This window comes from Balaenoptera ricei, chromosome 14, assembly GCF_028023285.1.
Source record: "Balaenoptera ricei isolate mBalRic1 chromosome 14, mBalRic1.hap2, whole genome shotgun sequence".
Taxonomy (NCBI): Eukaryota; Metazoa; Chordata; class Mammalia; order Artiodactyla; family Balaenopteridae; genus Balaenoptera; species Balaenoptera ricei.
This window is the reverse complement of record NC_082652.1, coordinates 20,379,476-20,404,895: the sequence shown is the minus strand read 5'-3', so window position 1 is coordinate 20,404,895 and position 25,420 is coordinate 20,379,476. Positions and strand designations below refer to the sequence as shown.

Here is a 25,420-nt window from a genome sequence, read left to right as displayed (position 1 = left end):
TGGTATACATCTGTCAATGGAAACAATATACAAAAAAAAAAAAAAAAAAAAGCAACTGTGGGATTAACCCAGTACTTCGCTTTCCTAGGCTGAATTTTTGTTAGATCTGATTATATTTGAAATCTGGACATACTTATTTGTCATGGTTTTAGCATAACTGAAGGCCATGTCTTTCCCTAAAACCTACAACAGAAAGAAAAAAAAATCACCCTATCTTTATGATCCTGAGTTTGTTATATTTGAAAGAATTCTCCCCCACCCCCAGTGGGGGGCAGGGGTAGATAAACATATGAAATCACATTCTCCTTATATTTTAAGGGTCTCATTGGACTCTAATGTGAACTGATATATGAAGTTTTCCCCTGATCAGGTGCTGCCCTCCAAAGTCCAGGGTGTTTTATCTGGCTTGATTTTCATGTGTAAGAGGTGGTTGGTTTAGGAACCCTGGACTAGTAACCAGTCCTGGTGTACTGTTACTAGGTATCTACCCTGTGGCAAGTTGCTTTATCTCCTAGGTCATTTCCTTGCTTCTGTTAGATCCAAAGATTTATTGTGAGGGTCACATTCAGACAGTATTTTGAGAAGTTCTGCGAACACTGTAAACAGAAAGGATTTTGTTGTATGTGGGACCCCGGCTGTTTTGTTCCTGGCATATGCCAGATACATGCTATTTGAGGGAGTCAAGGATTGCCACAGAGGCCTAATTCCCAGAGAAGAAGAGTTACCCTCTCCTTGGGAGCAGTGGGCTAGTAGGAAAAGCTCTGGAGACAAAGGTCCCTGAACACCGTCCCCCTCAACTACTCACTAGCTCTGGATTCCTGTGCAAATCCTTCAGTTGAGCTAAATCTCAATTTTTTTTTTAATTAATTAATTTATTTATTTATTTCTGGCTGTGTTGGGTCTTCGTTTCTGTGCGAGGGCTTTCTCTAGTTGCGGCAAGTGGGGGCCACTCTTCATCGCGGTGCGCGGGCCTCTCATTATCGCGGCCTCTCTTGTTGCGGAGCACAGGCTCCAGACGCGCAGGCTCAGCAATTGTGGCTCACGGGCCTAGTTGCTCCGCGGCATGTGGGATCTTCCCAGACCAGGGCTCGAACCCGTGTCCCCTGCATTGGCAGGCGGATTCTCAACCACTGCGCCACCAGGGAAGCCCTAAATCTCAATTTTAAATGGAACTTCATCTTGCGAGATGGGGTCATAATACCAAATGATGGGGTTGTAAGGACCCCACGTGAGAACATACACAGCAACCTGCTGCCCAAGTGAGTTCTTTGCTGCCTGAGATGGCTGAATTGTCTTTCAGATGATGAGCTAGTCGTGAACCCCAAAGTGTTTCCTTACATCAAGCTTGGAGACATTGTGGAGATTGCTCACCCCAACGATGAGTACAGGTGAGCGTCCGACAGGAGCAGGGAACTAACTGGGCAGCCCGCTCTTTCCAGGTGATACTTTGTCTAAGGGGATTGAAGGGGAAGATGGCTCTTTGCCTTTGGATAAAAATGGTCCTGCCCTCCAGGATTTGATAAACCAATCATCTTTTAAAAAGTGGTCCATTCTTTTTGTTTTTAAAGCTGAGATGACAACTCTGAACAAATCTGTAGCATTTATCCATTTCCTTGAATACAAGTGCAGGGTTTGTTTTCTAAGGGAACTTTCTCCCATTGTTGTGCTGCCAGTTAGAATATGTCCAGAGTGATCTGTTTGTGTTTTGTGGGTGGTGAAGAAAGCTGGTTAGTTACTGCTGACAACATCCCTTCTCTCTGTTGCTTTTCTTTTTTCCCCCAGCCCTCTGCTTTTGCAGGTCAAGTCACTTAAGGAGGATTTGCAGAAAGGTAAAAATTCCATCTCTCTTCTCTAAGATTTTTACACTTTACTGTTTGAGAAACTGTAAGAAACCCCTCTTCACAATCTCTGGGAATGAGGGCACAGTACTTCTCTCCTTATCAAATTGTGTTCCCGCTAAAAAACAAAATTGTTAGATATCAAAATTGCCAAGGAATCTCATTTGTCAGCATCTTGAGGGCACTGAAAAAACTATATTTAGAGTCAAGAGGACGGTTAATCTGAATAGGTGAAGCTTTACACTTCAAAAAGATTGTTGGCAAAGCATGCTTTTCTCAATATTATATTTTCTTCACAAAATATTTAAGTACCTACTTTGGGTCGGGGCAGGGGAGGAACATATATTGTTGATTACCTGCCACTTGTGCAAGGCACTGTACTGGGAGCTGTTTGTCATTTATCTTTCTTGATTTTCCCACCAACTCTTGAGAGAGTGAGGAAACTTTGTCTTACCGGGATGAGTGGGTTTGCCTGGAGTCAGTAAGTGAAGGAGCCAGAGCAGTGATTCTATTCACTCATTCTGGATCCAAATCCTTTCTTTTTTCCTCTAATGACTATACCATACTGATCAAGGAACTAAAATGTTTATCGATAGCTAATAAAGTATTTCCTTAAGGGGCACTTAAAAGAAAAACTTTTAATTTGCTCTAAAGGATTTTGGTGTCAACCACTTTTTTTGTATTTTTTAACTTGTTGGGAAAACAGTCAGTAAAATCCAGATCCTGAGTGTCCTTCTTACTCTTACCTCATCTCCTGCCACCTGTTAAGTTTCTTACTTACCAGACTTAAGGGCTCATCGAAAAGTTTATTTCTTCCTTAACTACCTCTGCTACTTTCATTCCAAAAGAGAAAGGATCTCTTTCCTCTTCTGAATTTTCACAACCCTTTGAACGTTCTTATGTTGCTTCTTAATTTCTTTCCTTTCTCTCTCTCTGTTTGTCTCTATCTCTGTCTCTCTGTATTATTTGTTTGTCTCTCTCATTTTTTAATTGCTTGGGTTCAGGTCTTATTTCACCTGAAAAGCAGAGAACTGTCCAAGTTTTAAGCTGCTGAAGGCTGAGAACATGTCTTGCCCTTGACAAAGGATGTTGTTTGTTGAATGTCTGAGTAATTATGGATTCGAATATATTTACCTGATCCAGATTCCTTCTCCATTTCAGAAACTATCAGTGTGGACCAGACCGTGACTCAAGTGTTTCGGCTAAGACCTTATCAAGATGTGTATGTGAATGTCGTAGACCCTAAGGTGTGTCTTTGTTCTGGATTTGAATATCTTTTGAGGAATGATTAACACCCTTCCTCAAGATTAGGTCTCTAAGGAAATAATGAGTTACTTAAGTATAGTGTTAGGCTGTTAAATACATAGGTGGTCATACATAGGTCATTTAGATTATAGATAGAATGTAGGTTGCATTTAAAATCCTCACCCCTTTTTAAAAATCTTGTCCTAAAAAGATTATGTATGTATATGTGTGTTTGTGAAGGTAAATGTAAAATTTTCTGTAAAAATACTAACATTTCTTTATGTGTTCTTTTTTTTCTTTGAGAAATGATGCTATAAAATTAAGAGGTAAAAATCGTTGTCCAAAAGATATTATTGACATTATCTAGGGAAATAAAGCCCACAGTTCAATGTCATGTTTGTGTGCCAGAATCAAGACTAAAACACAGAATCACTACTCTGGTGCCCTTTGCACTTAACCACACACGATAAGCAGCTATAGTATCTGTTGGAGACTTACCTGTCCTCCAAAGCCTTCTTGGGCAGGGTAAAATTCTGTTTGTCAGGGTTCTACTACTGAATGGTCTTCCAGTAGTTGTCCTTTTGTCAAAAGGTTTCTCCATGGTGAGTGAGTGTTATCTTAGACTCTAAAGTGTGTCAGAGTAAAGCAGAGACATATATTTGATTATCCCTTTTAGGATGTGACCCTTGACCTAGTGGAATTAACCTTTAAGGATCAATATATTGGCCGTGGGGATATGTGGCGACTGAAGAAAAGTTTGGTAAGATATTATTTTTTAAAAAGTCTGTTACTTTTTCCATTATGTTAATAATCCATGTCACCAGGGAGATGTAGATCTAGTATGGAGAAGAGCATAAAATCCTTTCTGATTCCAGCATCACAGACAATTATTGTAAACATGTTGTATGTCTCCTCCCATTCTCTTTTCATGGTTTTTATAAGCTTTGTTTTGCTTGTTTGTTATCAGAGAGTTTTGCTCTGCATTTTTGGTTTGAATGGGGAGAGTGTAATATTATTTTACATTTGAACTTTAGTTTTCAGGTTTTCACTTGATCTCTTTTGCTCCTCACATCTCCTCTTGTGGACAGGCATTTATTACCCTGAATTTATAGATGTGAAAACTGAGATTGAGGAGTTAAGATGAGAAAGCTAGTAAGCAATTGACTCTGGGCTGGAACCCAGATCTTTTTTTCTTTTAAACATTTTTTTAAATTAATTTATTTATTTTGTTTATTTATTTTTGGCTGCGTTGGGTCTTCGTTGCTGCGCGCGGGCTTTCTCTAGTTGGGGCAAGCGGGGGTACTATTCATTGCGGTGCGTGGGTTTCTCATTGCGGTGGCTTCTTTTGTTGTGGAGCATGGGCTCGAAGCGCACGGGCTTCAGTAGTTGTGGCACACAGGCTCAGTAGTTGTGGCTTGCGGGCTCTAGAGCGCAGGCTCAGTAGTTGTGGTGCACGGGCTCTTCCCGTACCAGGGCTCGAACCCGTGTCCCCTGCATTGGCAGACGGATTCTTAACCACTGCACCACCAGGGAAGTCCCTGGAACCGAGATCTTGTTCCTTCCAGGTTAGACTCCTTTTTTGCTTTACCCTCCTTCCATTATCCTTGTTTATTTATTTTTAATGGACATTTTCCGCTGAACATGATCAGTTCATCAGAATTGTGAGCTGCTGCTGAAAATTCTCCTTTTGGACTTTTTGGCTATTATGAAACAACAAATCATAGGTATAATGTCCACACAGTGTATATTTTCAGAAAGAGATATCTTTGCTCTTGTTTTATTTGGTGGGAGAAGGTTCCATTTTCTAAAATGAGAAACAAATGTTCCATATGTAAATGTGCATATGTATGCAAGTGTATGTGAACATAAGTATATTACTGAAGCTGGCCACTTATTATCCACCTGGTCTTTACTATTGTCTATACTTGCCAAACCTGTAAGAACCTACTGTTATACCTGCCCCAGCAGGTTTTCCTATGGGATAAATCTATTACTCCCATATGTTAATTGAACTTCGGGTTAATAGAAGAGATTCGAAAGCCAGGAGACGTTCTTTGTGACCTTTCATGGCCTTGATGTATTGTTGAATCTCTCTCTCTCTCTTTTCCCTTAGGTCAGCACATGTGCCTATATCACTCAGAAGGTGGAATTTGCTGGCATCAGGTAGATACTATGTCACTCTTGATTTATTAGCTTGTAGCTGGGAATAGCATGTAATGCAGTAACTGCTACATACAGCCTTTGAGGCATGTGGACGTCCTTATAATAAAATACACAATAGCTTAAAACGTTAGTTTGTGGTAGCCAAAACAATCCAAAAGACCCCGAAATGCACTATAGTAGTTTTAAGATGGGTGGATGTTGCTGAAGCCGCCTGGTATTCTGAACAAAGGAGGGATAGACTCACAATTTTAGAACTGGAAAAAGCCTTAGATGAACATATTTCATCAAACTTTCTTGTTTTACACTTTAAGAAACAGGTTTGGAGACATAAAATGACTAGCACAATAGTTCCTGATTTGCTGCCTTTTTAGAGATATCACACTGCTCTTGATTTATTAAAATGATTTCTGTATTTCAGTTTGTGAAGAAGAGAGAAAAGGGGACTTTTTGAAACCCCCTCTAAAGTCAAAAAGCAAAATATCCACATAGTGAAGGCTTAACAGCACCAAAAAAGTGTGTAATGAAATATGTCCTTTTCCCTAGAGGAAACTGTGTCTTTCTTGAAATTTACTGTATATATTCAAGCATATTTACATCTGGTTGACTCACTTTTAATGTGAGATTGACCACTGGATTCTGGTGATGCAGCCTGGTCCCCTGTTATGAAATTCCCCATCAGCTTTTCACAGAATGGTTTCATCTGTTGATGATTATTGCAAGATGGTGATTTTCTAATTCAGCCATTCCTCCTACCTTTATCGGCCGGAATCCTTTTGTAAAGACCTTTCACCAGCAATGAGGGCTATTTGGTTAGTCTGAATTACTGATCCTGAAAGAAAGAAAGGATAAAGGATTCATTTTTTTCTTTCCAAAAGGGGATGTTTTAGAAGTTGTTATAAGGTCAGAAATTCTTTGAAAAAATTTTAGCAACGAAAGCACAGTTCAAGAAGTGACGAAGTCTCAAGCAGAACAAGAAATGCAGCCTATTTATGCCATCAAATTCAAGCTGGTCTCTCCCAGGTGGTGGGCCAGGAGTCAGGAAACCTGTATTCCATTCCTGCAGCACCAGTGGTTAGCAGGGTGATGCTGGGCAGCTCAGGGGGTCTCTGCATCTGTTCCTCTGCAAAATGAAGTGGTAGGTTTAGGATCTTTTTCTGTAAAAGACCAGATAGTAAATATTTTAGACTTTGGGCCACGTGGGTCTCAGGTCTCTGTTGCAAATTTTTTTTTTTTTTTTAACATTTAAAAATGTAAAATCTACTCTTAGCTATGGGCCATACAAAAACAGGAGATGGGCTGGATTTGGCCTGCAGGCTACAGTTTGATGAGTACTGGTTTAGAAACCCTCTCAGAATCCCTTTCATAATTAAATTCCTTGTTTCTCCATGTAAGTGCCTTCATACACCCTGACATAATGTCAGTTTTAGACTTTTCAAGATCTGTCCTAATATTTTGCTCATTCATGGTTAAATGTAAACCACAAAATCTTCTACCATTTTTCCAAGGAGACTTATTTATAGTCTTTCTACGTTGAATCAAAAGTCACTTTCTTTTCCAAAAAAAAAAAAAAAAAAAGTGTTCTGGGCCTCATATGAGAAAATAAAATCAAATCATAATAAATTATTAGAGAATTTCTCTGTAACTTACCCTTTTAATCTGGTAATTTAGTCAACAGTTAAGGACATAGTTTCATTACCTTGAGACCCTACCTTTGAAATGTTATTTTTCCTTAAAGATAAACATTTTGTTTTTCTCTCAGTAAATTCACAATGTATTCTTTAAAAAAAAAAAAAAACTTCAAAATCAGTATTTTAAAAAATTGAAGAAAAATTTTAAAGAAAAATATTGCACTAAAATCTATCTTCTAACAGCACTCTGCTTTTTTAAAATATTGAACTTAGATGAAATAAGTCAAACAGAGGAAGACAAATACTGTGTGATATCACTTATATGTGGAATCTAAAAAATACAACAAACTAGTGAATATAACAAAAAGGAAGCAGACTCACAGATATAGAGAACAAACTAGTGGTTACCAGTGAGGAGAGGGAAGCGGGGAAGGGCATTATAGGTGGGGGTTGGGGGCGAGAGTGGGAGGTACAAACTATTAGGTATAAAATAAGCTACAAGGATGTATCATACAACGGGGGGAATATAGCCAATATTTTATAATAACTATAAATGGAGTATAACCTTTAAAAATTGTGAATCAGTATACTATATACCTGTAACATATAGTATTGTACAGCAACTATACTTCAGTAAAAAAATAAATATTTTTTAAAAATTGAACTTAGAAACCTAGTCTATTTGATCTCATTGTGAAGAGATACCATTTTCCCAGATATAATTTTGGGGATTACTGACTAGCTGCCTATTTTTTTTAACTTAAAAAAATTTTTTTTTGTTATTTTTTCTAACTCACACTCCAGAGGGAGCAACACTGAATAATTTCTGGCCCTGACTTCCCAGCTGTCCTGGGGCAGATAGATCTGTTTGAGAGTCACCCTTAAAGCCCATTGGAACATCCAGTTTGGGTGTTTTCCTGCTAGAACTGCCCCACTGCAGAGGATCTTCTGGGATCTTCTCTGACTTGAGCTCTGATTCTATGGTGGCCAGTCTCAACACACCTGTCCTGATTATAGAATTAATACTGTCAAGTACCAGCTGTTCAGCACATGCTATGTATCAGGCCTATGCTAAGTATTTTTACATACAGTGCTTGCTCATTGTAGACAATATGAAAAACAGAATAAAGAAGCAGGGGGAAAAGACATAATATTACATTACTGAATATTGACATAAAAATTTTTCAGCGAAATGGCCTCCATTGAATAGGGACCCTGTCCCTTTGTGCCCCCTGACTTCTTTCTTGTCTTCTAATTTGATACTGCAGTGGATCTTGTTTTTGTTGAAACTCATTGACTCAAAGCTGGGGTTAGCAAATTTGTTCATCAGTGCCTCTTAACTGTTTTTGTGACGTGTGCCCTTTTGAGGTTTGCCAGAAGGTACAATTCTGTGCTCAGGAAAGTTTGCATCATTTCAGAGGGTTCGTGGGTTCCCCGAAGCCCTTCCTTAGACCCACATGTTGTCTGCAGACCCCCAAGTTAAGAGCTCCTGTTGTACAGATTCAGTGTACTCTGAGAATTCTTTATGTTGTGTAATCTGTTCATGGTCCTCTGGAAATCTGTAACTGGCCAGGTCATTTGGGTGTAAATGATAGAGTAGAGAGAGACACCCCAAAGGCACCCCTGTTTCTTCTCGGTTTATGTAGGACTCGTAATAACGCATGTGCCTCTCCTTTCAGGGCACAGGCCGGGGAGCTGTGGGTCAAGAATGAGAAGGTCATGTGTGGTTATATAAGCGAAGATACCAGGGTAAGGTTGATAAAGTGCTTTTTTGGGTTTGTTTTCCTGTGGTATTATGTCTATAAGTCGTGAAATCAAAAACAAAACAGAAACCAGCAAAAACTTGATCTCATGATCAAGCTGGTGACCAGCTACTATCTGCTCAGCTGGATAATATTGTAATATAGTTGGGGACTCCTGAAATTCTAGTGTTTTACAGTTGGATCTCTCCAGTTTGGGGTTGATCTTCATATTCTTCTGTTTAATATCAGATGTAGAGATGGAACATGTAGCTCTCAGGCTTCTGTGTCCACTAATACATAGCGAAAGTTAAATTCAGTAGAAGATTGTGTTGGTAAACATGAAGAAAGACCTTTGCCAAGGAATCTCCTCCTGTGACTCTGTTCCAGTTGGAAAAATCCAAACTGAACAGCTGTGAATGTTACCCACGTTGGTGAAAGCACCTGTCTGCTCTTCCATGTTCCCATCCCCCAGCCTCCCTTGAGAGCAGTGGTTCTCAACCCGGGGGTGATCCTGCCTCCCCAGGGGTCTTTTGACAAAGTCTGGAGACATCTTTGGTCGTCGCAACTGGGGTTATGTGGAGGATGCTGCTGATCGCGCTACAGTGTAAAGGACAGCCCTCTAGAACAAAGGGTCACCTGGGCCCCAAGGGCAGTAACATTGTGGGGAACTGTCCTGTGCGATGTGGGGTGTTCAGCATCCCTGGCTTCTACTCACTAAATGCCAGTAGCACCCATCCCCACCCCCTGCAAGTCATAACCACCAGAAATGTCGCCAGACATTACCAGATGTCCCCTGGGCAAGCAAAATAGTTGAGAACTTGGGGCCGTTTTTAGAGGTAACCACTATCTGAATTTTATTTTTGTAATTTCCTTGTTTACATAGTGATAATACATATGTATTTTACCCTACACAGTATATTATTTGTTTTGCTCCCGTTTGAGTTTTTCTTTTTATTTATTTATTTATTTATTTTATTTATTTATTTTTTTAGCTGTGTTGGGTCTTCGTTTCTGTGCGAGGGCTTTCTCTAGTTGCGGTGAGCGGGGGCCACTCTTCATCGCGGTGCGCAGGCCTCTCACTGTCGCGACCTCTCTCGTTGCAGAGCACAGGCTCCAGATGCGCAGGCTCAGTAGTTGTGGCTCACGGGCCCAGTTGCTCCGCGGCATGTGGGATCTTTCCAGACCAGGGCTCAAACCTGTGTCCCCTGCATTAGCAGGCAGATTCTCAACCACTGCACCACCAGGGAAGCCCACGTTTGAGTTTTATTAAAGTGGATTCAAATGTATTCTCTTCCCCCCCACCAACTTTAGCTATCTCGTTTGTACTCACTATATTTTTCATCATTGATTAGGAGTATATTTGTTCGGTCATAGCTTCTACTCTGTAAGGTAATGGCAAATTATTTTTCAAATTCTTTGGACCATTTTATACTCCTAGTAGCCATATATAAAATCTTGTTTTTCAGTTTTTCCAACACCAGGTCTTAGATTTTGAAAGTTTTTGCCACTCTACTGGGCATACATTGGTATTTTACAGTGATCTTTCCCCCAGTTTTCTGGCAATTGACTCTTAAGTATGGCTTATAAAGACCATGATAATTTGGCACATGCTTACACACTGAGCGGCTTGTGGGATCTTAGTCCCCCGACCAGGGATTGAACCCCGGGGCCATGGCAGTGAGAGCGCCAAGTCCTAGCCACTGGACCGCCAGGGAATTCCCCATTGAAGGATTTTAAGTGGGGGAGTGATACCTGAATTATGCTTTTAAAAGATCACTTATTCATTCAGTTGGATTTTGTTGAACAAAACTCCCAAAGTGGGCTTCCCTGGTGGCGCAGTGGTTAAAGAATCCTCCTGCCAATGCAGGGGACACGGGTTTGAGCCCTGGCCTGGGAAGATCCCACATGCTGCGGAGCAACTAAGCCTGTGTGCCACAGGTACTGAGCCTGCACTCTGGAGCCCGCAAGCCACAACTACTAAGCCTGCACTCTGCAACAAGAGACGCCACCGCAATGAGAAACCCGAGCACTGCAACGAAGAGTAGCCCTCACTCGTCACAACTAGAGAAAGCCCGCATGCAGCAACGAAGACCCAATGCAACCAGAAATAAATAAAATAAATAAATTTATTTAAAAAAAATAATACTGTATAAAAAAAAAAACTCCCAAAGTTACAGTGGCAAATTGATACTTAAAGGTCAGCTTTATTCTCTCATATAAAAGAAGTCCATGGGTAGGCAAATTATGGCTGGTGTGACAGCGTCACAGTTACTGGTGGTCTAAGGCCCCTTCTGCCTTCCTGTTCTGCCTATCTCAGGATTGGGCTTCCGTGGTCTGGCTGGAGCTGCTGTGCCCACATCTATATGCCAGGCAGAGGAGGGAAGAAGGAAAGAAAGACAACAAGGGGGCACCCTCCAGCCGAGTCAGCTTCCTTTCAGGACACACTTCCATTTACACCTTAGTGACCAGGGTTGAGTCATGTGGAACTGCTCAGCATGCCTGGAGGCCTGGTCTCTTGGCGGGTCCCTTGCCTCCCAGAATAGAATCGGCTTCCCGTGACCTAGGAAGGAAGGGTGTTGGCTGGGCGTCCACAGTACCCGCTGCAGCCCCTCTGGCTCTGGAGCAGAGAGTCGATTGTCGGGGCAAGAGTGGAAGCAGAGAGATGAGTTAGGAAGTTAGAAGGTGGTGGCGTGGGCTAGGCTGGGCACTGGAGCAGGGGAGAGATGGACAGATTGGTGAAACGTTCTGGGGTCGAGTCCACAGAACTTGCTAATGCGTTGGGTGTGAAGAGTGAAGAAAGGAATAATTGAGCAGCTGGTGGAGAGATGGTGGTGCCATTTATCATATGGAGAAGGCCGGGGAGGAGTCGTTCAGGGGAACTTCAGTTTGTGAGATGTCTGGACAGCCGAGTGGAAAAATCAGGGGAGGCAGTTGAGTCTGGAGCTAATCTGTCACTTCTCCCATGTAGTCCCCCACCCCATCCAGCCACGGGAACCACTCACCATCCCTCCAACATGCAGCGTGCTCTCTTGCCTCCGTGTCTTTGTGCGTGCTGCTCTCTCCCACCTGCAGTGCTTGCTCCTCGCCTTCCCCCTTTCCCAAGCCTCTCATCCATCCCTCAGTACTAGTCTCAGGCTTCCCTGCTCCTGGAAAGCCTCCCTGGATGCACCAGGCTGGAAGTGCCCCCGTGGCACCTGGGACATGTATCTATATCAGCACTTGTCACACTCTGGTGGATGCGTTTCTTACCTGCCTTGCCACCAGACTGCAAGCGCTTGGAGGGCAACGACTGTGTCTTTTACCTTTATATCCCAAAGTTTTCTGGCATAGCTCCTAGCACTTAATGTCCCAAGGCTCTTTTACTTGAGATAATCTTTATAATCAGTTCAATTACCTGGTACACAAAAGATTCAAAGGAGCAAATGTAAAAGGAAAGGGAGTATTGATGCCTGCAACTTACACATTTTATACATTTTGCTTTCCCACCAAAGCTCTTTAAAGTCTGCTGGAGGAGGGAAGGGCTGAGTAAAGAAAGGGCTTTGTGGTAAAGCACACAGGCCAGGGAAACCACTAGGGCTTTTCCTGGAGGCATTCTGGGTATGGAGGGGGGTACGATGTGGATTAGTTATTAGATCAACAACTCATCAACTGGCACATCTTAGCCCAAGTTCTCCTTCTGTAATGAGGTCTCATCGACTTTCCCAGTAGATTCACTGCCCCTTCTCCAACGTTTCTTGTGGGAAGCTTCAAGGAATGTTTGTGTATAGTTGCAATGTTTTGCATGTCTTTATCCTCTGCCATGAGCTCCTAGAGGGTAGGGACAGGATCTTCCCCTCATGGCCTGTGATGCCAAGGATGGAGCTTGCTTTTAGAAGTTCCATGTCTCACAATTAACAGAAATCTTCCAGCATTGCTTTTTTTTTTTTTTTTTTTTGTAAAAAACATATACAATTTAGCTTTTTTTTTTTTTTTTTTTTCTGGGCTGTGCCACGCAGCTTGCAGAATCTTAGTTCCCTGACCAGGGATTGAACCTGGGCCCCAGCAGTGAAAGCACCTTGTCCTAACCACTGGACTGCCAGGGAGGTCCTAAAATTTAGCATCTTAACCATTTTTAAGTGTACAGTTCAGCAGTTTTAAGTATATTTACGTCATTGTGAAACAGATCTGCAGAACTTTTTCATTTTGCAGAACTGAAATTCTATCCATCATTGCTTTTTAATGCAATTATGTCTTTGTTTCTTTCAGGTGGTATTCCGTTCTACGTCAGCTATGGTTTACATATTTATTCAGATGAGCTGTGAAATGTGGGATTTTGATATTTATGGTACTGTTCCTAAGTGCGGGTCGTAACTGCTAATGGGGAGAAGTTTCTGGTTTCCCCCAAGTTGGTATCATTTATAGCAATCTCTTAGCATTCTCTGAAGATATGGCCTGAGATTTTTAACAAATCCTCAAATGCTAAAATAAATAAATATTTTATATATCTAGTGAATTGCATGAAATGTAGTAAAGCATTAACGAAAAATCTGAATTCTCAGATCTTCAATTATTCTATAAGCATAGATCAAAAGTTATAGAGGGAGTGATTCTATGGCCAGGAACCAGCACTTTCTTTGATATCTTTCATTTTATGTCCTATCACTCACAGAAATCACCAAGTTTGTCTCATTTTATTAGAATTACTACACAATAAGTGGAGTACAATAAAGCTGCTATGAGGTGTGGACACTGTGCCCAACACACCAGCCTCATGGTGCATGCATTTCTAATTTGTGTTTAGCAAAATTACAAATTAATTTTTGATGTAGGGCATCTTGGATGCTCAAGAACAGCAGAAACTGCAAATGGTAATTTAGTGAATGCCCAGGGGCTACCAGATCACCTTCAAACAAACTTGAAGCGTCACTGTGAGAATAATTATATTTAAAAGTTAGACGGTTCTCTCATTTTGAAGATACACTGTCTTTTTCAGTCATCAAAGCTTTTCAATCTTGTATTTTATCTTGAAGCTATGACCTCTTACTGAGTGAGGTAAATATTAAATTTGGCTCCATAGAAAGTCTAGGTTGAAAATGCTTTTAGGATGTAGCAGTACCCACCTTCTCTTTGACTAGTCCTATTCCTGTTAATTTACTGAGAGAAGAAAATGTAAGCAAGAAATAAAGATAATTCTCACCTTCTTTCTATTGTTTATTTTCAGGGGATCTGTATTTTGAGAAAGCTGTGAATGGTTTCCTTGCTGATCTCTTTACCAAATGGAAGGTACGTTTCTTCTCATGCACTAATTCTCATTGCGTAAACATTATTCAATGAAGATTTTAAAAACTTACTCTTTCTATTAAGCTGAATTTAATTGAGGTACCTTAGCTAAAGTCTAAATTGATAAGACTCTAGATTTAAATTACCTTCATCACCTCAACATGGTCAAGTGTATTTATGAAGAACCCACAGCTAACATCATACTCAATGATGAAAGACTGAAAATGTTCCACCTTAAGAAGATCAGGAACAAGATAAGGATGTTTGCTTTCACCACTGGTATTCATTGTTTTACTGAAAATTCTAGCCAAAGCAACTAGGAAAAAAAAAAAGGAAGAAAAAAGAAAGAAAAAAGGAAGGGAGGGAGGGAGGAAGGAAGGAAGGAGGAAAGAAGGAAAGGAAGAAAGAAAAGAAAAGAAAAGAGGAAATAGAAAGCATCCATATTGATTAGAAGAGCAAAAGCAAAACTATCTTTCTTCACAGATGACATCCTGTATGTAGAAAACCCCCAAATATCCATAAAAAAACAAAAACAAAAACTATTAGAGCTAATAAATTCAGCAGAGTTGCAGGATACAAAATCAACACATAAGATCATTTGTGTTTCATCAGCAGTGAACAATCTGATCAGGAAATTAAAACAAGGAATAAAACATTTTAAAGGGAATTAAATTAAAAAACAATTCCATTTATAAGAACATCAGAGAGAATAAAATACTTTGGTATAATTTACCCAAGGAGGTGCAAGGTTTGTGCACTAAAATCTATAAAACATTGCTGAAAGAAATGAACGAAGACCTAAATAAATGAAAAACAACTCATGATCATAGATTAGAAGACTTAATATTGTTAAAATGGCAGTACTACCCAAAGCAAACTATGGTTCAGTACAGACCCTATCAAAATCCCAATGGCCTTTTTTACGAAATGGAAAGGCTGATTCTAAAATTTATGTGGAATTGCAAGCGATCCTGAAGAGCCAAAACAATCTTGAAAAAGAAGAAGAAAGTTGGAGGACTCTCACTTTCTAATTTCAAAGCTTATTACAAAGCCAAAGTAGTCAAAGCAGTGTGGTACTGGCATAAAGGTAGCTATGTAAATCAATGGAATAGAATTGAGAGTACAAAAGTCAACCCATACATCTATGGTCAGTTGATTTTAGATGAGAATGTGCAGTCCACTCAATGAGGGAAATAATAGCTTCTTCCACAAATGGATTCAAGACAATTGAATATCCATATGCCAAAGAATGAATTTTGAGTCTTACCTCACATGATATACAAAAAGTAACTCAAAGTGAATCAGAGACCTAAATATAAGAGCACATACCAGGTATTGTGGTAAGTGTTTTACCCGCCTTATCTCACTTCATCCTCTTGTCACTCTTACACAGGTAGGGAAAGCACAGCTGAAAGAGGTTAGGTAACTTGCCTGTGATCGATAGCCCGAAAAAGCAGAGCGAGGATTCTAATCCAGTTCCATCCATTCATCCAGTGCTCGCCTGAGGTCATAACCCCTGGGCCGTCCTGTCTGTTTCTGTAATCCTGAGTCACGTCACCACTGTTGTATGTTACCTCCTCCATCACACATGAGTTGAGAGGCTCTCATGTGCACACCAGCCCACTGTCAGGCATTTTTCCTGTGTAAAACTTACACCAAAATCTGATCAGTTTGGAGCTGCGTTTGGAGCACTAGACGTCCAATAAATTAGTTGGTGGCTACTGAAGGTCTGCTCTTGGTACTGTGGCTTGTATTTAGGAATTTCTGTCTACTTGAGCGATATCGGTGGAAGAATATAAGGTGACGTGATGTTCATTATGTTGTCTTCCTTATACAGTGAATGCTGAATTGTGTGGTTAGTAAGTTGAGTTTGAGATGGGGTTGGTCAGTTTGGGCTGTTGTCTTCAAAGACCCAGGAGGAACTGAAACTGAGCTTTCTCACTCACTGGTGCAAGCCAAATTTCATGCCGTCTGTAAACACCCTACTTCTAGAATATTGAACTCCAGACTGCATGGAAATATGTATTCTCACTCGTCCCCATTGCAGTCCAAAGGTAATTACCTTGGTTTCAACCCGTGCATCTTGAGCAGCACCCAGTCCTCGTCCTGTGGCCCTGGCAGTAGGTGGGAGTGTCTGGTGCTTACATCCACCACCATGGGTTCCATTCTTCCCTAAACCACAGTCCTGAAGAAGTTAAAAAACACCATGAAGCAGGTACAAATACCATGATCCTCTGACAATAGACTGATCTATTTTATGGCAAATCAAGAGCTGGGAGACAGCACCCCCAACTTATTGGTGATTTGCAGGTTTGTTTTTTTTTTAACGGCCGTGCTGCGCGGCATTCGGGATCTTAGTTCCCTGACCAGGGATGGAACCCACGCCCCCAGCAGGGGAAGCATGGAGTCTTAACCACTGGACCTCCAGGGAAGTCCCGTGATTTGCAGTTTTCAAAATACCTTCCACATTCCTAGGACTTTAGATAATTTGCCCAAGGTCATGTAGTGGTAAGTTTCAGAGCCAGGAGTCAGTCCCAGCCTTCTGACTCTGGCAGAACTGTGTCTACTGCATTATGCAGCCTACAATTACATGATGCTATCCAATGCCTGAGCCCCCGAGCCTCCCAGAATTGAAGTAAATGGAATAAACTTGAGTCCTCTTTTTCTCTACTTATCCCTAGGAGAAGAACTGTAGTCATGAAGTAACAGTGGTCCTATTTTCTAGGACTTTCTATGATGCAAAATCTCTTGGTGCGTAAGTCTTTCTCCTACAATTATTTTTTTGTTAAGCTTTCCACACGCCCATCCCAATTCATTCCTTATCATTTTCTTTCCTTTGGCACTGCTCCGTCTGTCCCATCTTTTCTGTTAGAGGGTAGGGTAGAGTGGAAAATGACACAGTCCATTAGCAGATTCAAGGAGTCTGTGGGCTGTAATTCATCTTAAAACCAACTTAACAGATACATAATTATCTTTGTGTGTGTGTGTGTGTGATGCAACTCTTCAACCCAGAAGGGGGAAGCGGAGAAACTGAATTTCTCTTTTTAATCTTATCTGTATATGTTGTTTTCTCTATTTCAGATGAATTTCCTGAAATAAACCGAGCCTCAATTAGGCAGGATCACAAGGGGCAATTCTATGAAGACTTCTATAAGTATGTTTGGGTTGCTTTTGCCTTTTGTTTTCCCCTGGTTGTTTCTTCCCTAACTTAAAAAAAAAAAAATTAACCTTTTTACTTTGGAATAATTTTAGGTTTACAGAGAAGTAGCAAAGATAGTACAGAGAGTTCCCATATACCCTTCACCCAGTTTCCTCTGTGAACATTTCCTAACCAAGGTACATCTATCAAAACTACGAGATGAGGACTGGTACATTGCTATGAACTAAATATCAGACTTTTCTCAGATTCATCAGTTTTTCCGCTTATGCACCTTTTTTGTTCCAGGATCCAATGCAGGATACCACATTGCATTTAGACTTTCCAAACTTTTTATTGTGAAAAGTTTCAAACTCGCAGAAAAGAAGAATGAATTAATATAATGAACCCATATACCCAATTCCTGGATTAAACAGTTATTATCATGCCATATTTGTTTCATATTTTTTTAATTAATTTATTTATTTATTTTTGGCTGCATTGGGTCTTCGTTGCTGTGCGCGGGCTTTCTCTAGTTGCGGAGAGCGGGGGCTACTCTTCATTGCGGTGCGCGGGCTTCTCATTGCGGTGGCTTCTCTTGTTGCGGAGCATGGGCTCTAGAGGGCAGGCTCAGTAGCTGTGGCACATGGGCCTAGCTGCTCCGTGGCATGTGGGATCTTCCCGGACCAGGGCTCAAACCCGTGTCCCCTGCATTGGCAGGCGGATTCTTAACCACTGTGCCACCAGGGAAGCCCCACTTCATTTGTTTTTCGGCTAAATTTTACTTAAGAGCAAATTATAGATATTAAAACATTTTGTTCCTAAAGAATAAGGGCAACTATGGACTTTCAGTGATTATGGTGTGTCACTGTAAGTTTATTAATTGCAACAAATGTACCACTCTGGTGAGGAATAATTGATAATTGGGTGGGGGGGCATGAAACATGTGTTAAGGGAGAGAGTATATGGGAAATCTCTGTACCTTCCTCTCAATTTTGCTGTGAAATTAAAACTGCTCTAAAAAAAGTCTTAATAAAAAAAAAAAGCAGGAAACGCTCAGGGATGCATAACTGTGTATCTGTCTCTCACAGTGATATATAATTTTAAAAATTAGAAAAAAATTAAATATCAACAATAAAGAATTAAATTATGGTAGAATTTCAAACTGACAAAGTATTATACAGCCATCCCATTAAAAATGATGTAATCCTCTTTGATAATTGTTGGATATGAGGGGTAGGTACATGGAGGCTCACAGTGCTATTTTCTCTACCAAAGTATATTTGATTTTATTAAAAACAAAAACAAATTTAAAAAAAGGAACGTCCAATTTTAAAACAGGCTAAACTGAAAAGGGTCTGGAGAAACACATATCATAGTGTTAAAAGTACTTCCCTTTGGATTGCAAAGTCAGACCAGGGGTAAGACCAAAAATAAACGAGATGAAAAAATGGGCTTCTTGGTGGTGTATATTCACTGCGTTTGGACAAATGAATAATGACACGTCTCCATCATTATAGTATCACACAGAGTATTTCCACTGCCCTAAAAATCCTCTGTGCTCCACTTACTCATTCCTTTCTCCACCCCCAACCCCTGGAACTACTGATCTTTTTAGAGTCTCCATAATTTTGCCTTTTCCAGAGTGTCATATGGTTGGAATCATATAATATGTAACTTTTTCCTATTGGCTTCTTTCACTTAGTAGTATGCATTTAAGGTTCCTTCATGTCTTTTCATGGCTCGATAGCTCATTTCTCTTTAGAGTTCAATAATGGACCCTTGTTTGGCTGTACCATCCACCTCTTGAAGGACTCTTGGTTCCTTCCAAATTTTGGCAGTTATAAATAAAGCTTCTGTAAACATCCATGTGCAGGTTTTTGTGTAGACATAAGTTTTCAACTCATTTGCATAAATAACAAGGAGCACAATTGCTGGATTGTATGGTAAGAGTTCTGTAAGAAACCACCAAACTGTCTTCCAAAATGGCTGCACCAGTTTGCATGGATGAAAGTTCCTGTTGCTCCACATCCTCGCCAGCATTTGGTGTTATCAGTGTTCTGGATTTTGGCCTTTCTAATAGGTATATAGTGTTGTCTCATTGTTGTTTTAATTTGTGTTTCCCTGATGGCGTATGAGGTGGAGCATCATTTCATCTGCTTATTTGCCATCCATCTATCTTCTTTGGTGAGGTGTCTGTTCAGGTCTGTTGCCCACTTTTTAATTGTATTGTTTGTTTTCTTATTGTAAAGTTTTAAGGGTCCATTGTATATTTTGGATGATAGTCATTTATTCAGATGTGTCTTTTGCAAGTCTTTTCTCCCAGTCTGCGGCTTGTCTTCTCATTCTCTTGACACTGTCTTTTGCAGAGCAGAAGTTTCTTCATTTTAATGAAGTCCAGCTTATCAATTTTTCTTTCATGGATTGTGCCTTTGGTATTGAATCTAAAAAGTCATCACCATACCCAGGGTCATCTAGGTTTTCTCCTGTGTTATCTTCTGGAGTCCTATAGTTTTATGTTTTGTATTTAGGTCTGTGATCCATTTTGAGTTAATTTTTATGAAGGCTGTAAGGTCTGTGTCTAGATTTTTTTTTTTTAGAGAGTACGTTAAATATCAGCTCAGTAGAGTTATTTATAAAGCACCTTTTTAGTGTTTGTGGTCCACTGTACTAGTGCTACTAAAACCTCTGTGTACAAATGAATCACTGGGAATTTGTTAAAATGTAGGTTCTGATTCAGTAAGTTCTGGGATGGATCCTGAAAGTTTGATGATCCCAATGCTGTTGATTGGTAGACTGCAAGTAAATTTTTTTCTTTCTTTTCCTTTCTTTTTTTCTTTCTTCCTTCCTGCTTTCCTTGTTCCTTCCTTCCTTCCTTTTTTTTTTTTTTTTTTTTCATGTGGACAACCAGTTGTTCCAGCACCAGTTGAAAAGACTATCTTTGCTCCATTGTATTGCCTTTCTCATTTGGCAAAGATCAGTTGACTATATTTGTGTGGGTCTATTTCTGGCTCCATTCTGTTCCATTGATCTATTTGTTCATTCACAGTATCACATTGTCTTGATTACTGTAACTTTATAGTAAGTCTTGAAGTTGGATAGTGTCTGTCCTCCAACTTTGTTCTTCAATACTGTGTTGGCTATTCTGGATCCTGTGTGTTTCTTTAGGATAAATTCCTAACATTAAATGGAAATGTATCTTTCTCTTCTTAAATTTAAATTTTACTTATTTTTTGGAATACATTCACATGGTTCAAAATTTTAAAGGTTCAGAGGTATACAGTAAGCAGATTCCCACCCATTCCTTTCCACTGATCTAGTTCCCTGACCTAGATATGTTTATTGGCTGTCTGTGTAAAAACATATATATGGATGTTTTCTTTTAAGGCTTTTCGTATATACTACCTAATTGTAATTCAGTCTGTAAGAATGTTCATCTCCCTGCACAGCACTGGGCATTTATATAATCTCTAGGCAATTTTGAAATGTTTTTATATTTTTTTTCAATTTTTAATTTTCACTCTCTTGATGTGATTACATTTCTTTGTTAACGTTTGTTAAACGCATTCGACTTTACTACATATTGCTATATGATAGATGACCCCAGCTCCAGGCGTCCCCTCTTCTCCTTTCCTTGAAACCCAGTAAGGGACCCTATGTCCTGTGTGTCATCACTGCTCGATTCCTATCTTGTGATTGTGCTCCTTTCAGGGTGGTGGTGCAGAATGAGAGGAGAGAAGAGTGGACCTCCCTCCTCGTGACCATTAAAAAGCTCTTCATCCAGTATCCAGTGCTGGTGCGACTGGAACAGGCAGGTACTGCACTTATGTGCTGGAAGGTGCGGCAGGGGAGGAGGTGTCAGATGGAGGCTGGGGGACCAAGAGGTTCCTGCTTGCTTCCCTTCCAGTGTTGAGTATGGCTTCTGCTTCTGGCCGGGTTTCTATGTCAGGTTGGGTCCCGCTGGTCATTGCATGTGCAGTAAGTTCAGTCACGTCCCTTCCGCAGGGGGAGAGGCCTGTGGAGCAAGGCACCTTCCACTTGTTTCTTTTTTTTAAAAATAAATTTATTTATTTTATTTATTTTATTTTTGGCTACGTTGGGTCTTCATTGCTGTGCTCGGGCTTTCTCTAGTTGCGGCGAGCGGGGGCTACTCTTCATTGTGGTGCGCGGGCTTCCCATGGCGGAGGCTTCTCCTGTTGCGGAGCATGGGCTCTAGGTGCGCGGGCTTCAGTAGTTGTGGCGCATGGGCTCAGTAGTTGTGATTTGTGGGCTCTAGAGCGCAGGCTCAGTAGTGTGGCGCACGGGCTTATTTGATCCGCGGCATGTGGGGTCTTCCTGGTCCAGGGATCGAACCCGTGTCCCCTGCACTGGCAGGCAGATTCTTAACCACTGCGCCACCAGAGAAATCCCCCCACTTGCTTCTTACGAGTCCATCTTTCATGAGATGTTGTTCCTTCTCTTGTGTCTTTTGCTTCAGAGGGCTTTCCTCAAGGAGACAATTCTACCTCAGCACAAGGAAACTACCTAGAGGCCATCAATCTGTCATTCAATGGTGAGTAAGGGCGCCAGCCACAGTGAGCAGATGTCTTGCTGACCACATGGCTGTGACCTTCTTTTTACTAATGTGCAGAGACCCAGACCTAGCTGGTGATGCCCCCACCCACCTGCCCCCCAGATTAACTGAAAGCAGTAACTTCTGTTTGGATGGTTTTAATGGCCACCATGTAGCTCTTGGGTTTTCTGTTGGGAATCAACTTGCTCTTCTCATCTGCTTCTCATGGTGATCCAAGAGTAAAGAGCTGGAGAAAGTCCTCCTTGGCCACTTTGTTTTCCTAAAAACTGCGTTCTTATTATTTTCCACTCCATCCTTCAATTGCTTCCAGGTAATTTTTTTTAATCTACTTTTTTTTTTAATTACAGAAGGAGCCCATTGTTCCTAGAATTCAAATAATAGAGAAGTATATCAAGTACAATGAAAATCTCCCCCTTCCCTCCACTGTCAGACCCTTCCAAGAGGGACCATTGTTAATAGCGTGATGTGATTTCTTCCGAACATTTCTCCCTGCATTTATGTGTTAGCTGAGATACTTTGTTTGCAGATAACAGAAACCTACTGAATTCAAACAAAAAAGGAAGTTTAAGGATACAGGGGCTCTTGGGACAGCCAGAAAAGGCTTGAACACCTTGTTGAGGAAGGCGGGGACGAGGGTGGCTCTGGGAACCGCAGCAGCAGGAATTCCTAGACCTGAGTTCAGCTCCCAGTGACCCTGTCTCTGCTCTCTGGTTAGAATTCCACATTCCCAGCTCTGGTTAGGTGTCTGTCCATCACTGGCAACTGACGGAAGAGATGGTGTGTTGTCACTTCACTGTGTGTATCGCCTGCCCCTGTGTCTGTACCCAAGTGCTAGGTATTCTAGAGCACGGGGTCTTTTATTAGTAAACCTTTTTGTCACATTTGAATGGCACTAAATTCCCGTAGTAAAAATCGCACAGCCCAGGAATAAGAATTAGGGAATTCCCTGGCCGTCCAGTGGTTAGGACTCTGCTTTCATTGCTGAGGGCACAGGTTCAATCCCTGGTCGGGGAACTGAGATTCTGCAAACTGCATGGCATGGCACGGCCAAAAAAAAAAAAAAAAAAAGAAATAAGAATTAACTTGCCAAATTTGCAAAGTCATCACAAGATTCTGGTCCGCTCTCTCAAATATTGTCTTAAATCAATATTTGATTCTTCTAAGTTTCAATACAGATCCATTTATGGATGGTTTAAATTAATGACATGAAATTTTGATATTTAAGGCAGCACAAGGCAAGTATTCAGCCTCGAAGAGGGGTATTAACAAAGGCAACAGGGACATAGACCTGTATTCAAGCAGTTCTTACTGTAGAAGCGGAAGGACAGAAGTGAATTCAGACCAGGAGGTGACAACCGCTCTAACAGAAACATGGATGAAATGGTCCGAGAGCATGGAGACGCTTGCCACTGTCTGGTTTCTGATAAGCTGTAGCATCTTCACAGGAGGACTTTTTGCTTTGTTTCAAGTGTTTGACAAGCACTACATCAACCGCAACTTTGACCGAACTGGGCAGATGTCTGTGGTGATCACGCCCGGGGTGGGTGTGTTCGAAGTGGACCGGCTACTCATGATCCTGACCAAGCAGCGGATGATAGATAACGGTAATGCTTCTGGGGCGCTGCTGTGTTTATAGCCTGATTTACCGTTACCCTTCGGGATCTGGGAACATGACTAATGTCAGGTGACAAAAAAGAGTTCCATGGTCAGTCAGCTTGGGACATGCTGGGTCATGCACAGTTCGGCACAGTTCCTAATTGCCAGTTTGAATATGTTAGTGTATCTTGTTTATCTCTAGAGGACATAACAGGCACTCTGAGTTTCCCAAACATACTTGACGCTGGAGAACCCCTTTTGGGAATTGTTTCCAGGATCCAGTGTCCATCAGCCCATCCTGGGAAGCGCCATGGGATCACCCAGTCCTCCCTCTGTTATGTGCCGTGCATCTCCGACTTGCACCCCCTCCCCCTATTTGATTTGTGTTCTAACAACAAGATGGAGTTGGGAACGTAAATCCTGATGATGGCCAGTAAAGAAACTCTGTTGAATGATGTGAATTATTTTGCTTTTTACTGAGATGACAAGGTTCCCTTTCCTTTTGGGCCTTGAAACTGTAGTCATGGAGGCCTGACGGTCTGTTTGACAAATCACGATCTGCAAGGCAGTCAAAAGCTGTCAAGCACTGATTAGTGGCAGATGTGGTGGGACTTGGTAAAGAGGACACAGACAGAATGCACCTATTTACTTCTTAACTGCGTGGGCAGAGCTGGTGAGGAGAATAAGTCAGCTGTGCCTTGTACCCTGACCCACTTAAATCACACGGCTAATAGATTGGGATGCGTATCTCTACACTGCCCCCCCCACCAACTCTTTCTGTCTTTCCTTTTTTAGGAATCGGTGTGGACTTGGTGTGCATGGGGGAGCAGCCACTGCATGCTGTCCCGTTGTTCAAGGTGATTGATTTTGCAATGCTCACTAAAGGCCAGGTTCCAGCGCAGGGTGATCTTGAGAATAGTTAGAATCAGAGAAGCTGGAGCAGTTCCGGGTCCTACCTGCTTTCCAGCTGACCTGGGCCCTGCCTTGTTCCCTTTCAGCTGCACAATCGGAGCGGCCCTCGCGACTCTCGCGTGGGTGATGACTACAATATCCCTCACTGGATAAACCACAGGTGGGTGAGATCTGGATTCGCCGTAGAGGATCAGGGATTCCATTAGCTTCCTTGCCATTTTTTTCTTCAAACCTGTTAAGTTCTTACTATAAAATCTTTTGTCAAGAGAATGTGGAAACCAAAGTTCTAACATTTGCTTAAAGCGTCTCTATATGCAAAGTCATGGCTGTGACATAAGAACAGTCTATGGTGAAAAACATAAAAACAAGTTTGAAGGACTTATTTCCACAACTATTCCCAATTCCCCCTGTTCCCAACTCACACAGACCGTAGTGGACCAACACGGGGCCTGGGCCTCTCCATTTGTAGAAAAATCCCCATGCCTCCTCTTCACATGAGACCAGGCCTCAGTGTTCCTGCTAATTTCAGCTCAAGGAGGAGATTCTAATCCAGTTAGGAATCAGGACTAGCGCACATGAGACAACTTATAGGAAAAAAAGGAATAGAACAATATTTTAAAACATAATTAATGTTTTGTAGTAATTACAAAAGAAAGAATTGGGAAGATCAGTGAGGCCTGAGACAAAGGTGTTCCTGGGAGGGCTGATCCATGGCTGGGATTCCAACTGTGTCTTGAGGTTTAAAATGAAAGGGGTTTAGGGCTTCCCCAGCGGTCCAGTGGGTAAGACTCCACGCTTCCACTGCAGGGGACACGGGTTCGATCCCTGGTCGGGGAACTAAGATCCCGCATGCCGTGTGGCATGATCAAAAAAAAAAAAAAATTAATTAAAAAAAAAAGAAAGAAAGGGGTTTAGATGAGTGACCCTGTCTGTTTCTTTTGCAGTTTCTACACATCCAAAAGCCAGCTCTTTTGTAATAGTTTCACCCCACGAATAAAACTGGCCGGAAAGAAGGTAGGTTTCACCCACCAGCAGAGCCTTTAGGGACTGTCACTGATGTTGTTATTTGGGGCCTAAGAAACCCCCTATCCCCCAACGGTCATGAATAACGTTTGAGAAATTTGTCTTAGAACTTTATAGTTTTCTGCATTAAATAAATAAACAACAAGGGATATCCCAGGAGTGATTAACTCTATTTAATTTTACAGCCTGCCTCTGAGAAAGCAAAAAATGGCCGTGATACGTGTGAGTATTTTTTTCTCCTTTCATCACTTTTAGAAAGAGTCAGCTAACCCATGGCAACAAGATTTTGTGAGATTGCGTAAAAA

The 25,420-nt window shown here is 41.3% G+C and overlaps 1 protein-coding gene across 9 annotated transcripts in view; it reads left to right on the top strand.

Moving 5' to 3' along the window:
* The window catches only part of DEPDC5 (DEP domain containing 5, GATOR1 subcomplex subunit), a 91,909-nt gene that overhangs the window by 3,454 nt on the left and 63,035 nt on the right, over positions 1-25,420 (top strand). For all 9 annotated transcript variants that reach the window (XM_059893870.1, XM_059893876.1, XM_059893874.1 and 6 more), the window contains exons 3-19: positions 1,301-1,388; positions 1,783-1,829; positions 3,000-3,085; positions 3,760-3,843; positions 5,197-5,246; positions 8,554-8,623; positions 12,862-12,940; positions 13,817-13,878; positions 16,557-16,626; positions 16,957-17,029; positions 20,723-20,826; positions 21,489-21,563; positions 23,054-23,188; positions 23,976-24,037; positions 24,179-24,252; positions 25,037-25,106; positions 25,301-25,337. In XM_059893870.1, coding sequence (XP_059749853.1) covers positions 1,301-1,388; positions 1,783-1,829; positions 3,000-3,085; positions 3,760-3,843; positions 5,197-5,246; positions 8,554-8,623; positions 12,862-12,940; positions 13,817-13,878; positions 16,557-16,626; positions 16,957-17,029; positions 20,723-20,826; positions 21,489-21,563; positions 23,054-23,188; positions 23,976-24,037; positions 24,179-24,252; positions 25,037-25,106; positions 25,301-25,337 — 1,266 coding nt within the window. The remainder of the gene's footprint in view (positions 1-1,300; positions 1,389-1,782; positions 1,830-2,999; positions 3,086-3,759; positions 3,844-5,196; positions 5,247-8,553; positions 8,624-12,861; positions 12,941-13,816; positions 13,879-16,556; positions 16,627-16,956; positions 17,030-20,722; positions 20,827-21,488; positions 21,564-23,053; positions 23,189-23,975; positions 24,038-24,178; positions 24,253-25,036; positions 25,107-25,300; positions 25,338-25,420) is intronic.